Raw genomic sequence first — 19,119 nt, 5'->3', positions numbered from 1 at the left:
AATTTGAAAGAAAATTTGTAGGATGACGTGAACATTCATATATGGAATTATTCCAATAGAAGGGTGTCATACGTACTTAACAGATATATTAGCTTCACCTTTTCGCTATTCACATGCCCCATGAACTTCGTAGATTACTTAATTTTCTGAGATTTCCAAATGGAAATTAACCAACTTCATAGTTGGGGAGCCACCATATATATGATGTATACACTTTCGGCGGTGGGAAAAGTGTCTGCAGGTTTTGAAAGATGCAAAAAAAATCGTCAGGTGTAGGTACATACCCGAGCGTGTCACGTTAAGACACTGTTTATACGCTACGTGTCTCTGATAATAAATTAATATGAATTTGACAGTTTGCATGGTGGGGCTGGCCGTACGAAAGAGTTGAAAATGATGTTAGATATTCTGAGGATATGTTAATTCGACCTAAAGGAAGCTACTTTTCAAGAGAGACAATTCGAACGAGACGAAAGGTCACAGCGATCCTTTGAAAATGCAAAAAAAAATCGTTACCTGTACATACTCGAGCATGTCAGATTTTCATATAGATGGTTATCTCGTTGTTGCAGACATGTTTGCCCATTAATCTAACACAATCAGTGGGATTTTCTTAATCTGAGAGTTTGAAAATGATAACAATGCATTTTTTCACAATATCTCCCTTTCTGTACTTCTAATCGTTTATATATTCATCTTGAAAATTGTGGTTAAAAAAATTCCATACAACTTTTGTCTGAAACAATTTTTCTTACTCTCAACCGTTTTCGAGCTAGAGAGGGCAAGATCAATGTGGAATCTCAGTCATGCATTCATCACCATATATTTCAAAAACGTTTAAACATATAAGAAATTGCCCACAACGAAATTTGTGGAAAATATCATGCTCTACAATTTTTATAATGAATACGGAAACGATTTGAAGCCCAAGAGAGAGGAGAGAGAAGATAATTAAAAAAAACTGATTTTTGTGACCTTTATGGACAATTTTTGTTGTTTCGGCTTGCTGAAACTGTCAAAACGAAAAAAAAAGCCACCACTCTCATGAATGTGCGAGTGAGGATTCAAAGTTTATCACCTTCCCACACTTTTTCATCACGCTCAATGATCTAATGATCTTTTTTTTATTCTTCAGGTCTGATTTTTGCTAGAAGTACTCCACAGGGTCTAAAGGTATATCCCCTTATATTAATCTGACACGCTCGAGTAAACCCCGAATTTCCTTTTTGGGTTCCCCAACTATCAGCTCCAGTGAAACATGGACCATGAATCGCACCGAAGTCGAACTAATATCAAATTTATATTTCCGTTAATCGTAAAATGGATAATTGCAGTAAGGCTGTGAAGTAGGATAATTATTGAAATGTGTTCGAAACACTTAATCTTCTGAAAACGTGCAAAAACAATCGAGGATTGAACTTGTTAGTGTTTCCAACGCTCAAAATTAATGCTCCGGGTAAGAAATATTTCTTGCGTTTGTTACTTACGGGAACTATCTTATTATGATTATGCGAATGCTTGATTTGACCTAATTAATATCTTTATGCAGACATGATTATCAACACTAGCCGAGAATGTTCCCACTTAATTAGGTATAAATTGGATAAGCCACAATACCTACGGAAATCTCAAGATATAGTCTCAGATAATTTCCGGTTGCTGATCATAACTGTTGTCTGTGGAAAATAGGAGTAAACTGTCATGGCTTCTTTTTATACGACAAATTGAATGAATTCTAACGGAAATGGATGGTCGGAATGGTCCATGAATCGATTTCAATCAACAATATGTCATAATTCTATGTAAGCTAGGTATGTCAAAATCTGGATTTTTATCCTTTCTGGAACTAATTAACAGAAAAATTTCCCACGACTCTATATTCGCATGAAGTGAGCTTAAAATACTAAAAAATTGGCGTAGCACCGCAAACGTTGTCAGTATTGTTCGTATATTTTCAATTAGGATCCGTTTCATTTCATTAGGTACCAAAATTATGCGTGTAAAAGCAAAAACTCAAACGAAGCTTCTAATTCCCGCTTCGGTTCTGGAATATCTACCAAAATGTCGAAAAAACATTAACAGAAACTCCTTTTTCTTCTCACTAAAAAAGCTGTTTTCCAAGCAAACTGGGATATTGGTGTGGATGTGGAATAAATTCCACATTCAGTCGTTGAGGTATGCTGTAATGCACTTAAAATAAGCCCACACAATTTGAGCAAACTCTTAGTTTGGCAAAATATACAAGTCTCCTTTCAATATATTCAATTCTTGAGATACAATATCAGTGACAATAATATTTTATTATTTAACAAGTGTTAAGGAAGCACAGTCATTAATTTGATAGACAGGACCACAGATAGGAGTCAAATGGACTCTTTTTATTTGAAACGATCTACTCAGGGTTTTTTTCTGATAATATAAGAAAATAGTAGATTTTCAATAATTATGAAATACAACTAAAAAACACATTCTATAAAAACGACTAAAATAATATTTTCAAAATTGAAAACGTTGAGAACAACATTCCTGAATGTTGAATAACAAGAACAAAACTTCAACTCTGAAAAAAAAGGTTGAATTGCTTCAACTGCACATTGAACAGAGCAGAAGAGAATTGTATTCCTACAGGCGCCTGCATATACGTACAGCATAATGAACACGTTTTTCGCTTTAAAACCAAATAATGGTGTAACAACACATTGTTGATCGCTACAAGCTTCTGAGCGTACTGGTGGATATTACTAGGGTACACCAACGGTTGCTAGCTGATTCTTGCTCAAACAAAAAATATTTCCATCACAATGTCCATGCGGAGTCAGTTTGACTCCTGACTGTGGTTAAGGGTTAAGTGCCATCATCAATCATTTGATTTCACAAATGAAGCAATAATTCTTCTTTGAAGGTATGTATTACAGAGCAATTTTTTGGAACATATAAGAATAGATCTACAGTGTGTGTACAGTTGGATATCCCAGATGGAAAAATGTAAAGGTGTCAAGTCTAGGGAGTGTGGTGGCCGTTCAATCGGCCCCCTCTTAAACCAAATCATTTCACTTGAAAATGATCTGACGACGCTTAGTTCTCGCTTAAAAAATTTGAATTCTGTGTCAAATCGCTCTTGAAGTTTCATGGTAATGGATTTTTTTTCTCGAGCATTTCCGATCGTTTGAAACCAAATATTGATTGAATCAGAAAGGTAGCTTTTGACAGAATAAGTTCGTTCTTAACGAAAGATTTGTAGATGTTAGAAAATAATTTGTGTGACTGGTAAGTTGGTGAGCCTTGTATCATAGGCTCATCCAGAATGATATTATGGAGGGGGGGCCACATAGGTTCTGGGGTGGGCACAAATAACTGCAAGCTTGATTTTTTAAGGTTTAACTATGGCAAAATCATTTAGCTTCTCGACGCTTGGAGAAGGCTGTGCCTCCCCCCCTGGGTGCGCCAATGCCCTGTATAAACGAACAAGTTTGGCTAATTGAATATTATGCTTGAAAAAGTGGCAAAAACTAACACAACATTTTCAATGTCTATCCAACCCTGGATGAAATACGACCCATCGGCACATTCACATTTGGACTATTGTTGAAAGGATTGAATTATGGTAACTGAAAGACAAGCGCATAAATTCTCGATTTTTTGTATTCAATCCGAACCCAATGATTCGAAACATCCGGCCAAAGAGCGCGCTCCAATGGGCTTCGTTTTAATTGTGAAACATCCATAAAGAGTTGCTGAATACTGTAATGAAACGCTGGGGGCGTTCTGGCTTCAAAGAGCCAGAGAAATTAGATATTTTCTGAAACATCTTTCCTTCTCACAAATAAAATAATTAAATATACATTCATCGTGCTGCTGCTGAAATTCATCAAATTAAGAGAAACGGCTCATATCACTTCGATTTTGACAATTGTTTTGATAGCGGATACAAATAATCAGTAAATAATTGTTGTTTCCATAAAGCTAGATGAACCACCACACAATTTTTCTGGCCCTAAATTTGAGCTAATTTTTATTCTAATTTATTACCTTAACGAAAAATTTTTTTGACCCTTTTGTCCTGTCACTTTTTGGGCCATATTTCATGCAAAGATGGAAAGGGAATGCTCTGTCCACATCTCTATGTCTATGTGTCAAACGAAAAGAACGGATATAATTTCTTTGTTTTCTGTCTGTTCTCCAAAGATTGCGGGAAATTTGAATTGTCTATGTGAACGCAAGAAAACTACTCGATTTATTCCTTTTAAATAATATAAACACCAATCTATGTTCGTAGTTTCATAGTTTACATTGTTACATAATTCAATGTGTTCCTAAATTGGTAATTGATAGTTCACACCATGTGACCAATTTCGATAGTAAATCTAGAGGATGATATTTTTTCTGGAACACTGTCACCTGTTTTCCTCCAGAACTTTTTTTGGTGATCCACTATCGATTTGAAAAAAAAGCGAAAAGGATCTTTGTTGTTATACTTCTTTATGGTCCCTTGTAGTTCCGTCGTATCTGCTACCGATTTAGAGAAAAAAATTTTGAACGATTCTCTCGAAAATCCAAATTGTCACGAAAATGCAGCTAGTAAGCTGTGGTAAATAAATTCATAGTTCGTTTTGACTAAGATGATATCTTAGTTTTGACACATCAAATCAAACTCAGTATTTCTAATAATGAATGTGTTTTCACGATTTGTTTTGATTGGGAATTCAAATGTCATCACCATGTCGCTGGTGATGACAGTTCGAAATAAAAGTTTAATTCAGTCATTGTCATTTTCGAGGGGGACTCTGAGATATTCTTCTATCAATAATTTTTTCTATTTATAGTTGTTTTTTCTCAATTTTGAAAATTGGTCGTCGAAACTGGATTCAAGTATTTCAATTATTATCAATTTTAGGTCAATAAATGTCATGAAGTATTAATATTTATGAAAAAAATTCCGACTATGTTCTGAATCAGTTGATAAAAGAGAGCAATATTTTTCGAATCCGAACTTCTTGGCTCTTTACACGATCATAATAGAAGGAAATTGATTATATGGAGAGCCACAACTATGGATATCTTGCAATCTCCATTATAAAGGCTAAAATGTCAACACTGATGCTAAAAAAACTTGTCCAAGTTGAATCGGAAATCAGAAATGAATTTTGGGTGAATGTTATCGAAATTCATATGTAGGTATATCAACTTACTAGGTGGAAAAAATCCTCTCTGGGGGAAACAGATTGGTGTAAATCCTTTCATTTTGAGGTTATATATCCAGGTTAGTTAATTCACCTTCTATTCTTCGAAACCAATTTGAAATGTACAAAAACTTGACCGTACTATAAGGACGAGATACATCTGTCGTTGAACATTGACTAAATGTTCATTTCATCGTAGAAAATAGTAAAAACTCACATCTTCAGAAGTAAGTCGTAATCGAAGATTTGGTCAAAGGATGCAAATTATAAAAACTTCACTAAGCTTTTTCCATTGTCACGAGATAGATTGAGATATTTTCAGCAGATTAAGATATATTCTTCATAAAAATTCTTATTGAAACACCAAAATATTCTCCGTTCCTCGATGAAAACAAACAGAACTTTTTATTCACAAAAATTAACACGAGAGGGCTTATGGCTTTTTTGGAATTCCCAATAGCAATCCCAAAATTCGAATTTTAACACCCTGTATCTCGAAAACAAATTCCATGTTTGTGGAAATTTTTGTTCCTAAAATTACCTCAGTAATCTCTCCACTTTGTTTGTACCTCCAATTTGGGAACATCACTCTAATCTAAGTTCCTAAACACCGGGTGGGTAGTGGAGGCAAACTCAGTTGAATCAGAGGGTTCCCAAATGGCTTTATTTATCCAAACCTCTGCTTTTCGCCGGCCGCGAAAGAAACAAAATGAATTTCGAATTAAGATACCATGCCAAAGTAACACTGCAGCCAGATCGGAAAAGACGAAAAAAAACTCGAGAAATTTGAGATTTTTGACTTTTATCAAACGCAAATTTGAATATATCCACGTGAGTTTTGCTTAATTGATAAAAATTAGTTTGGAACCGATCGCAACAAGGGTGATTTGATGCATGGAAGTGTGGCGGCGTAGTTGTACCCATGGTAGAGGAATACTTCATCTCACCATGATGGTACCAAGGGTAGCCAAACGATGGCATCACTGCGCACGACGGTTGCGATCACAGGGTAGATTATACGTCTATTGCGGTGCAGCATACGCCAAACGATGGCGCCACCGGCGACGCAACACTCTATACCCTCGACGTAACCGGCGTTTATAGCAGGCACAAACTACGCTGCTTCGGCGATTGTCGTAGGTAACTGCTAGGGTTCATTAACCTACCTGATGAGTCCGACCCTAGCAGTGGGACGAAACAATCACCCCAAGAGCACGCCATTCTTCAAATGGCGTGAACTCACCGCAGCACATACCGCCAAAGAAGGAATCTCAGCAATTTATTCCACATTCACTCTGATATTTTATGAACTTCTTCATTCCACTTCCTCATTTCCAACTGATTTGTTCCAAATCTATAATAAAGCTAGTATCTACAGTTCCATGTCCAATTCTGATCCAATCAGGACCCACCTGCCGTCAAGCCGTCTCGAATTTCAATGTAAACATCGATACACCATTTCGTTTGATGAATCCGTTGTGAATCCATTAAGCTTCTCAGCATGAACACTTGACCGTTTCAAAGGCAGTCTAATTTCACATTCAAATTATATGTGAATTTCAGCACAGAAGTCGACCGGGACAAATCAACGGGGTTACGAACACGGTCAGGTGGATTACGTATGTGTGCGAGGTATCCGACAATCTCGAGCGTTTCCCAGGATCTGATGCACATTTCATTCTATATGACAGTGTCATGTCTGGATTATTTTAAACGTGAGCTAAGATGCGGAAAGAATAGCTTATATCTAACCGGAGACAAATCACGTTCTTGAGGAGCTCACTTGGAAAAATATGATTGTACATGAATAGAGATCTTAAGATTTCCAAGAGGTTGAGCATTTGAAAATATCGAGTACACTGAGTACATACCTAAACTAGGCACGTATTTCTACTTGCAAAATATTATACACCTACCTATGCAGGGACTGGCAGAGAGTATACTCCATTCACATTTATTTTAGCATTCGGTTGGCCATGAAATAATAATAAATAAAGTTTTTGTAACCAGAACGGAGTAAGGTTGGCACTCATGAAATGTCGTAAATGTCATAACGCTGTTGCCACAACTAATATCAATTTTTATTACAAATTGCCGAAAGTTATTGAAAAAAGAGAAAGGGTTTAAGGCTATTCAGAATTCAGGTCCGCCCATTCAAATAGTTATATCCTGATATTCTAAAATCCAAAATACGTCAGACAGTACCGAACATATTCAATGTAAGGGAACTTATATAATAATTTAACTGAATCTAAGCGACTTGTATTTCAGCTGAATATTTCCAAAATCAGAAAGATTGTGAATGAAGAGGATGGCAAAGGGTTTCCTTCTATCGGGAGACCCAAAAAGTGGTGGCATTTGAGAATTTTATGTTGTGAATCAATGCGAAAAAGTTTATTACAGCATTTTCGATTAATGACATCGTAGAATAAGCTGCCGAAAATTGATTTTTCTATTTCTCATTTGACTTGTCCTATACATTGTAAATTGTAAATATCTTAAGGTACCAATAACTATCTAATTATTATTATATCAATGTATTAAGATGAACAGCCACAAATACGCGCCAGTTGTCCTGTTAATTGTTTATTCATGTGAAATTATTGTTCAAAGGTGAAGTTTATCCTGACTTGAAACTTCCTTTAATTACTTCTACTTATATTGATGCAAGATGATTTTTGTTGAAAAATTTAACATTCTTGTAATTATCTGTTGATTCTTTCGGGAGATACCTATTCCCAACCACTGTATTATATGCATTTCACCTTCGGGTTAATATTTTTGAAATCTACAACTGACGTAACTTATTAAATCTTTAGCCATAGAAGATAACGAACATTTACTCTCCTCAAGCTAGTGCATATTATGATATTATACTGATCTCTTGTTTTTTCCATGCAAATAACTGGATTTGGTATGCCTTCAATCAGTTTGTATAAACTTCAATTATATTCACATATTTTCCGAAGAGATTTGACATTGTGATAAGAAACGTATTAACAGAAACTTTTACGTAGAACGGGCAGCATAGCGTTGATTTAAAACCCAAAAATGTTTTGACAAGCGTCATAACCCCACATTTTCGTACTATATAGAGTGAAATGTGTCAAATTTCCATGGCCAACCGAGTGCTTAAATAAAAGAGAATGGAGTATATATGAATAGTTACGAATTTGCTGTTTTCCTTCATTTCAAATTTTTTTTGATAACTCTGAAACGTAACCCCCCCTCTTTATAACGAGAATCGATTGAAATAATAAAACATATAGGTTGCAAACTAAAAATATTGAGTTTTGATGAATTCGAATTGTCTCACTTTATGATCTTCCCATATACATCCTGTAAGTTTTCCGCCCAAATAGCAGAGGATGTTATTTTACTACATAATGACAGAATATTTCAGGAGAAAGTTCATAGTCAAAAATCTCAATATGCCTTAGTATGTAAATTTGTAACATCTTGTCCAGGGTATCCCAATTTCTTGAATTTGGCTGTTTCTGGTACTAGACTAGATAGGTGGAAACGTTGTGAGTAGTCCTGGGCTCGATTTTTGTCCATAACTGAAAACCGTTTCACGATATCTTCATTTGCCTTGAAGATATGACGAAATTTTGATATTTTATCGATTTCGAAAATGTACCTTCTATTTACGAAAATATCTGAAAAGGATAAAAACTTTCTACAGGCACTTTATCATTGGAAATACGATACAATATTCAACTTTTTTTTTATCTCTTGTACTGAGGGTGGTATATTTTAAATACGAATGCATTCTGTTTTTGGCCTCATATCACCAAAAAAAATTAGCTTTTCAAATATATATATATCTCTATATATTTCTTTCTTACTCAAGGAAAAATCACTATCTAACATATCCCCACACGAAGAAATCTAAAGAATTGGGGTATGGTGATCTTGCTGGCCAGGCACTAGGACCATGCGTTCCCATCCACTGATTCTCGAATAAACTATTCAATGTGATTTTAGTTCGTTGCGAATTATGGGCAGGTGCGCCATCCTGCTGATAAGAAAGCAACCTCGATTCATTGAGAGGAATATTGTCAATATACTCCTCAACAAAATTCTCTGAAATATTCAAATAAACGCGGGCCTTATCCAAATTTTTTTCATATATTTTAGGTCCCAGAAATCTTCACAATTGCAAGCCAAACATTGAATCAAAAGCCTGTTTATTTGTCTACAAATATTTTCATTTTGGTATGACCATCTATCCATATAACTTTGAACTTATATGATCAGAAAGTTTCAATTCGTATCATAGAGATGTCTTCATCAGAAGTTGTTTTTTTTTCCTCCCTTATTAGAAGAGATAAAAAAAAGTTAAATATGGTATCGTATTTCCAATACAAAAGTGCCTGTAGAAAGTTTTCACCGTTTTCAGATATTTTCGAAAATAAAGAAAGTACGGCACGTTTTCGAAACCGATAAAACATTAAAATTTGGTCGAATCTTCAAGACAAATGAAGATATCGTGAAACGGTTTCCAGTTATGGACTTGTCACGAAAATCGAGCTCAGGACTCCTCTCAAAGTTTTTACCCATCTTGTCTAGAAGTGCCAGAAACAGCCAAAATCAAGCAATCTATATATTATTCAAGGTTAACTTCCCGTCGAAGTGAGCTCACTTATTGAAAATTTAAGCGTCATATGACTTCCTGACTATGTTAGCATCGAATACATAAAGGTAGAGATTATGGGGACATCAAGTTGCGTTTATGCGAGCTGCAAAGGTGCCCTCTGCTCTGTGTATACTTTCACGCATTCATGTTACATATCACGAACCAATCCAATTGATGTCGGTATCTTCAAAGGATTATCCACTTGGAGACACGTGGACCTTGCATTTATGTCACTCATCGGATATAGTTATTGTTAACGAAGTGGCGCCAGTTACAGGATTACGTGTTTTGTTGAGTCGACATTGCATCCATAGATAACACTGCATCGTCATTCGAGACGGTGTCAGGCACACTTCCCAGTCAGTTCACATGTTCCGTAACGAACGATGACGAAAATATGGATGCAAAGACCCTTTACATTATATGCAAAACTATAGGAGCTACCATGCAAAAAAAAATGTCAAGCAAAACTTGTTCTGGAGGAATATCTGACTTATTCGTATACAGAGTGGAATAAAAAGTTACCTATTTTTAAATGAAACACCCTATATTTCATTCGACATTTGGATTGAGTCAATAAGAAGCTCGAGAAGAAGAAATCAAATATTGAGAGATTGACTGTTTCTAATTTATTGATAATAATTTTCAGTGAAAATATTCTTTTATTCGAAATACTGTAAGTAGATTACCTACCTTCCTAGCTATCGAATTTCACTTTTTACCAAAATATTTAACAAATATCTAACTTTGAGTCCTTCTTATGAACAGATCTTCTTTAAGAATTAAAAAGCAGTGTTGTCACATTTTGAAATCACTTCTCTTTTGCTTCAAACGGGCACCGCATATAAAATTGCATCAGTATAAAGCCAAATCCAACCATATTTATATCATCTCAGGCATAGATACAGCTAGGTTTTCTGTTCGTTCGATTATTTTCATTGTAATTGTCCGGCAAGAAAACAAGAGATATTGTTTTTTCGAGGCCGAATGAAGGTTCAAGAACAATAACAATGCCGTAAACCTACATTTCAAATGTGCAATTGTAATTAAAACAAAATTAGCATTGTTAAGTTCGCTCACTGCATTTATGACTTTTTTTACGTGAACTGCAATCCGACAGCTAGAAAGATAACCTACCTATAGTATTTCGAATTTTGGACCATTTTTGCTGAAAATTATCAAGAAACCCGAAACGGGCAATCTGGGACCCATAAAGTTATAGATATTTGATTTAGTTTTTTTGAGCTCTATTCAAATGCCGAATAAAATATATAGGGTGTCCCATTTAAAAAAGGTAACTTTGTATTACCACACAATACAGGGTGTTCACAAGCTCTATGACAAACTTTGACAGAAGGTAGCCGTGCTTCTTTTAAACATTTTTTTTCCTATGAACGTAGGTTCGATTCGTTTTCGTTTAGGATTTACAAGCATTTGAAAATTTTTCTTTATGTTTTGATTGAGTAGGCCGACAAAAATATCGGTTTTGACACTTGTTTCATTAAGGATGGTATCAATAATAAACATAATGAACATGTATGAGCACTACAGAATCCACATACCATTAGACAAAGACGATTTCAGCAACGTTTCAGTGTAAACGTTTGGGGTGGGATTTTTGAAAAAGATTTGATGCCAGTACATGTAATAAATGATCGTTTGAATGCAGATTTGTATGAAAATTTTTTGGAGCACAAAATTTTTTGAGTTCATGTTTGACTTATAGCTCAACATTGTTTGAAATATGTGGTATCAGCACGATGGTGCACTACCACATAGAGGGAGACAAGTAGTTATTTGGCGGAATAAATGGATAGGTCAAGGAGGACCAATACAATGGCCATCGCGTTAAATCCCTTAGATTTGTATTCATTGGGATGTAAGAAACATCAGCGCGTTTATCATTTTGAAATCCCATCTCATCAACAATTACTTGATAGAATTCAAGATGCAGCAAACAAAATACGAAACGACCCAAATCTGATCCGCCGAGTAACGGCTTCTTTAGTTCGTCAATGTGAAGCTTGCATTGCAGCCGAAGGTGGACATTTTGAACAATTTTTAATCTAATATTTTCACTACTAGGTTTCCGATAGTTATTCCTACCAGGATTTCATTTATTACTGCAAACCGTGAACTTCATCTGTTAGAATGTCGTCCACATGATCGTGACCTTTCGCTACAAACCGCTTGTTCGAAAGATTGCGGTAGGAAATGCCTTCTATTAATTGTCGTTGAATAAATCATATAACAAGAGTCCGGTGTTCTTGATAATGAAACTTTCAGCAAGTTCCATCGATGTATAATAGATGTCTAGGAAATTGAGAGCAATAAGTCTACTCATTTGTCTACTTGGGATTATGGTAGGAATTACTCTGCAAAATTTAGCACAGCATTTCTCCTTATGAAAAATGTGGTTTTTTTTCCCGGAAAATAATTTATGGAGAAATATTTGAAGAAGGTTTTGTGTTTTCAGAGGTGACATTTAAAATCTATTCCGGCCATATTTTGTATGAAATTTTCGAAATGTGTTTGAATTCCCTCATTTTTACGTAGTATTTCATTGATCTCAATTTTTGCAATCATTTCATTTGAACATCATTTTCGAAAGTGTAGACCATACAAAACTCAAATTATCCTTTCCTGCTACTGCCAGTAGGACAGGGTGCAGCTTGTTGTAATATTTGTTTGTTTTCAGTTATTGTTCTATTGGAGAATATGCCTATTTGATCATTACTTGATCAAATAGGCATAGTTGGGTTTTTATTTCAAAAACAATTTTAGGTTTAACATCATTAGAACTGACACAAATTAATTATTTCTAGAAACAAAGGATGTAGTTTTTAGCCACGGCCAAGGGTTGGTTGATGGTTGTTACATTACCAACAATAGACATGTTATAACAAAAAGCTAATGAGAGACCATTTATTGAATACAATGACAGAATCTCATATTTTTTCTGATAAAAACAAATTATTATGCCTACACGTAGGTCTCCAAAATCAGAAATCAGAATTCAGATCTTTAAAGCTTCTTTAGTTGCATATTCTTCCGTTAGCCTATTGTGAGTGATTCCATAGATTTCTTTCGATTCTTTTTATTTATCCAACTATCTTTTTGGTGACATTTACGACATTTCCCGATATAACGAATGTTTTATCTCTCCCCAAATAGCTGCAGATTTTTCCTAGGTCTCTTTGGACATTTCTTCATAAAACACCAATAAAACAACAAACCATGCATTGACAAAAAATCTTTTTTTTTCAACATACTTGCAAGATTCTACTTTTATCGATCAAATTTATGGATGAATTTTGACAACTGAATACATTAGATATGAATTAAAATAGCCATTTCTTCTTCGAAGTCAGGACAAAAACAAATTGGTTTCTTCAAGTAATGTGTCACAAGTCATACCAACTATACTGTCATATAATTCGCCTCATCAGGAAATATGAGTTCATTCAAACGTCTACCTCATAATAGAGCGGTAATTTCTAGACATACAAAATTATGAAAATTTTCCAAGAAGTTATTTTCCTTCTCCACTACTGCTGAGTTCAAAAGTATTGCGAAAGTGCATATTAGGTTTCAGATATTTCCATCTAGTGCTCATCTTCCTGCTGGGTATTGCACAACACAAATATATCTAACTAGGTGACATGTGGCATCGATTAAAAATAAAACAGGAATAGAGTTGACAGTTTACGATGTCTTCATCAATTAAAAGAAAATACTTAATTCTGCGTGACGTTGATGAATTCGAAATTTCAAGCTCTGCTCCAGTTCTATCTAACATACAGAAATGATCAGTTCTAGCTCTTCTACTCTACATAACCTGAGGAATGAATTGAGCAAATATTATATCTCTAGTCGACTGTTTTGTGAGAGCATGTCACAAGGTCCTATTCAAATAATCCATTCAATATTATGGAGATAAACAACGATACTCTAATATGCAATTAGGTTAACGATTCAATTAAAAAGAGTTTTTTATGCCCAGAAATTGAAATTGAAAAGTGTTTCCGACCAATATTTAATATCTCCAGCAGTTGAATGTACTGGATGAATACAATGGTTAAGTTTAACAGTCCATAATTTTACTACTTACTGAAATTGTGGTCAACACAGTGGCGGATTAGCACTAAGTGCGCGCTTAGGGTCCCCAACTAAAGAGGTCCGTTTTCGTCGGACCAAAAAAAATTGTATCATAAAAAAATTAAAGGGGTAATTTTTTGAGGAAAATTCTGGTATTTGGTATAACATGTTTTTTTAAAACACTTTCCACAAAGTATCAACCCTCCGAAGATTAGGAAAAAACTTTGTTTTTCTTTTGTATTTTATCTGTATAAATTTAAACGACAGTGCACAAACTACTAGATATTAAGGCAAATTTTCATCAAGTATCGGCTACATAAATTCAAAAAGTTGGTGAATGAATTCGGCTTTTCAACAATGTTTTTTTAAGTAAAATTTTCAACCCAAAAAATATCTCAGAGGTTTACTATTTAAACTCTTTCGGAGCATCCTTCAGGGTTAAAAAATTCCAACATGTACAATTTCATTGACAAATGATATTAATCCAGTTTTGTGTCTTTAGCTTGATATACAGAAAATAAAAAACACTACCTATTGTTTTTTTGTTAACTTTCGGAAGGGTGAAACTTTTCCGGGAGTGGTTTTTCATAAACTTTGATAACAAATAACCAGCTAAATTTTCAAAATTGACAGATAATAGGGATTTTAGAGATAAGAGAACAAAATGTCAAAAAAAAAACACAATTTTGACAAGAGATGTGAAACTAAAATATATTTCAGTGAAAGGAATCCAAGAACTAGAACTTTTTCACCGAACGAGATAAGGAAAAATGCATGGCACATTACGTTCTTCTTTTTTCGAAAAACTTATCTTCTTTTGTTTTCGAGTTATAGGACAGAATTGAAATTTGCCGATTTCAACATCAGTCATTCTCTGCGTTTCTCTTTGTGCTAGGATGTTGAAATGAACACATTATACAGGCACTTTTTTGAAACCTATCCAGTGGCGTACTATGATTTTTCCAACAGGTATATTTGCTCAGCTATAACATAAAGTTGTGTTTTTTCGTATGAAAACAGTAGTTTAACATGACTTAGAAAGAACCGCCATTTCTTCCAGTTTCAGGAATATATCATACATTGCCCTTAGTCTTTCTAAGTCATTTAAAACTACCGTTTTCATAAGAAAAAAACATCTTTATGTAATAGCTCAGCAACTATACCTGATGGAAAAAATCATAGTACGCCACTGTATTGCTAGCAAAAACATGTATGCATAATGTTTTCATTTCAATATCCTAGCACAAACATAAACGAAGATAATGAGCAAAGTTGAAATTTTAATTTTGGCCTATAAATCGGAAACAAAAGAAGATAGAGGAATGTAGTTTATGGCATTATTAGTTTCTCGAAAAATGGCGACCGTAATGTGCCCAGCCTTTTCCTCTATCACTTTGGGTTGAAAAATTTGTAGTTCAGGTATCACCAATTTTGCCCACTCTGAGCAAAATGTTATTTGTTAAGGCATACCAAAAATAACAATTCCAATCAATTGTAGAGATATTTGGATAGATTCTCACAAAAATTTTCCCAGCCGAGGATTGATTAAATTTTCAATTGAAAAATAAAATTACGTCCTGAATTCCGATTAATCTGAACGGTCTGTATGTTTATTTTTGTAGTATTTTTCTTTGAAATTTTCTTTCTCTATATGTATAGATAATCAGCAAACACAATATCATAAAATTGGTGAGACATAATTTTTCGCAATGGAAATCATCGCCAATTCATCATTATTATCATCTCTAAAAGGAATTTCCTGAGAATTCATTGTATGAAATGTGCGATGATATTCGTTTTATTAGTGCCTAGTCCTGCAAAAAAATTTCATTCAAAAATATGTGATAAGTACTCCTCTCCTTAGCTAATGCTAAGAGGTTTCAAAAGAAAAGTTCAGAAGAAAAACATGAAAACATGGAAAACATTGTCATGGTATATTTATACTTTCGTTCTTAATTTCCGCTCTGGAACAAATATAAAAAACAAGATTTTTCCTGGAAATCATTTTTTTTTAGATATTTCGATCTGAAAATTTTCCGTTTTAATTCCGGAATATTTTCGGCGGAAATCACATAATTTTTTGCGCTATTTTACAGATTCATTTATGGTTATGATGAAGCGAGACAAACATGAGAGCAAAAGCATTGTTTTCACTTTAATATCACGGAAATATTTCAGTTTTTATCGAAGTGAATAGTTGATTCTCATATCTTTGAGAATATGTATTGTAAAAATATTCCTTTAAGATTTCATGAAAAATTCAATCAGAATCTCCCCATATAGGTAAATATATTCAATTTCTTTTTTCCATGGCTCGAAGAATATAGAGCAAACTTTAGAGAATTAACGAAAATTTGCGAATCTTTGCATCGAAGTTTTCTTGGAATGTTTTGAACTTAGAAGAAACCGAATTTGAAATACTTTCATTTCTTAAGATATTCAAAAGAGTATTCGAAAATTATTTTGTATATTAGATAAATTGCTCATGCTATTGAGTCAAAAAATTTTTTTCACGAAAAAGGCATATAATTGAGATTTGGCGCTTCTGCACCAGATAAATCTTCTGTCCAAGAGATTGTGCTCAATTAATGTACCACTGTTTTTGAAAAGTATCGAAAGCTTTCATAAAATCCAAGCATAGGTATAATTTATATAATGTTGTCCTTTTCGAAAATGTTGTTTTTTCGTAAACTGCAACAATCAAAAGAATATCGCATACCTGGCAGTATAGCTGCGAATACGGCACAGACACAAAGAAGTCCTCTTCCAATCATTTCGCGATCTGGGTGCAACTAACTACAGGAGACACCGACCAGAGAAGAACGTCTCGCGACCAAAGAGTACCAGAACACCAATGAATTCGATCTGACCAGCCGTGCGGGACTGCGAGAGATCACAGACTGGCCTATATCCGCCGTTTCTTGCACATATACCGGCTACCATCACTTTGTCCGTTCGGTTCTTGCGGGCCTGATAACGAAGTTAATCAGAGGAGGCTGTGTAAGGAGGATTTTTTCCGAAATCCGCTTCCCCTTTCTCTGGCTTTTATGGATCTCGGTCCAATGCCATCGGGATCATCGCAGATACGTCGCATTTCCTTATTGTGCCTTTATTGCTTCATTCCGGAGTTTTTTGCTTTATGGCACTGCCAATTGATTCGATCGAATGAAATATTATGTTCGACAATAAGACTGATTATGCAATCAAACAATTCTACAAAAGTAGTAATTCTGTTTGTGTTCGGTATCGCATTTATTTGATTGCAGACTTATAAACAGACATCCATGAACTTTAAAAAAGCTTAGTTCATTCTTCAAGCAACATAATAAAATTATTCCATTGGCTGTTCAATATACACCTTGTTTGTCTAAACAAGTGTGTAGTATAATTTTACAGGACTACTTCATGTCGCCATGGACGCTGTTGAGATTCAGGGTGTAAGGACTTTTGATCAGATATAAACCCCCTTCTCAAGTGAAAAGCTTCAGCATAAAATGAAATCATTGTTTTTATGAAATTGCTGATACATTTACTTTTCTTCGCTTGTCTGTTTAAAAATTAGGAGAAAATAACTTAATTATTTCAGATGATTTTCCTTATAAAGTATAACCTCTTTCCTAAAAACAAACCGATCAATTTGATTTATACAGGGTGAGTGAGTCTTTGACTCGTACAAAAACTTTTTTACCATTTTCAACACGTCCAGCGCCACCACGCAAATAGTCAGATTAACATGAATTTATTATCAGAGACACGTAGGGCATATACAGTATCTTAATCTGACAAGCTCAATTATGTTCACCTTACGATTTTTTTCATATCTTTGAGAACCTGCAGACGCTTTCCCCACCGCTGAAAGTACATACATACATACATAGAACTTTTTTTTTCTTTCTACCATCTAATCTTCAAAATCCACTACGTTCTCCACCACGCTCTAGTAAATCCCTATTTAGCATCGTCGGCTCTCCAACTATAATTAATATTTGAACGTTTTGTTATGAAAACATAAATGGCTATATCTTTTTATCAGGGCCGAATGGAAAAAAATTGTATAAAGAAAGAGTGGTTCTTTTGACCTCAAGAATCTACTGTTGAAATATTTGTACGAGTCAAAGTCTCACCCTGTATATATCATCGAATAGTGCAGTGAGAGTACCTTCATTTGAAAATGTTCATGTAAGGAAACTTTTCTTTTACTATAATTTCTAATTGGATTAAAGCGAAGTACATATGTATTTTGCCCTGCTCTACCTTTGTAGGTATGCTTTCTTTCGCTTCTTTGCACCTTCAAGATTGTTCGAATAGATTAATGAAACTATTCGATTCCTTTCGTTTTTATAAGTATACGAATGTTGAATTGACGTGAACGTTACTTGATCAATATCCATAATGAATCTGAAAACTAAATTATATGATTTTGATGATATACTCAAGATACTCATGTGATAGCGAAACACGTGTTGTGGATAAATGCCTACCTCACATTAGTGAAATCCTCTTATTCAATTTTTAGTGTAATGTATGAACTTTTCGGCCACTGAATTACAGCAGTTGTCCTCAACTTATTTTGATGAAATTTGTTACCAAGTTTAAGTTTGGCTAAAAGAAATCATTCTAAATACACTGCGCAAAAAAATTAACGCACATTATGGAAATCTATAATTTATTCTACAACTGAAGGTGTTCTCAATGATAATTATTTTTATCAGAATTATGCATGCATATGTTATCCACTTTCAACGGTTTCCTTCAATATAGATATTTTTCCCAGCAGAAAAGATGATATTATCAGATTTTGAATGTATTGGCTCCATTCTAAAATCAGTTGTTCTCGATCAATTCTAGTGATCAATAGTTTTTCTTTCGTGTGATTTTCTAAACTCGATCGCTATGCAACGGTTTGCAACCGCTCGCCTCCTTCAAATTCAGCTTGAGCAAACTCATGAGGTGCAAATTAGCACTCAGAAAATAAGAAATCGCCTCAGAGAATATGATTTACGGCCTCGTGTTGCAGCAAGAGGCCCAGCTCTTACCCCAGCCAATCGAAGGGCGAGTTTGGATTTTGCGAGAGAGCATATCCATTGTGAAGAGGCCAATTGGGAAAGATGAGTCTAGATTCTGCCTCTACCATTGTGATCGACGTTCCCTTGTATACAGACGTCCACATGAAAGATATGCTCAGTGCAATTTCCTGAATAC

The 19,119-nt window shown here is 34.6% G+C and overlaps 1 protein-coding gene across 1 annotated transcript in view; it reads right to left on the bottom strand.

Moving 5' to 3' along the window:
- Positions 1-16,838, bottom strand: part of LOC123307234 (serine protease inhibitor dipetalogastin) — a 66,840-nt gene extending 50,002 nt beyond the window's left edge. The window contains exon 1 of the mRNA XM_044889463.1: positions 16,637-16,838. Coding sequence (XP_044745398.1) covers positions 16,637-16,691 — 55 coding nt within the window. The 5' untranslated portion in view covers positions 16,692-16,838. The remainder of the gene's footprint in view (positions 1-16,636) is intronic.
- Between the last annotated feature and the right edge of the window lie 2,281 nt (positions 16,839-19,119).

This window comes from Coccinella septempunctata, chromosome 2 (assembly GCF_907165205.1).
Source record: "Coccinella septempunctata chromosome 2, icCocSept1.1, whole genome shotgun sequence".
NCBI lineage: Eukaryota > Metazoa > Arthropoda > Insecta > Coleoptera > Coccinellidae > Coccinella > Coccinella septempunctata.
The sequence above is the reverse complement of the archived record's forward strand: the minus strand, read 5'-3'. Positions and strand labels throughout refer to the sequence as shown.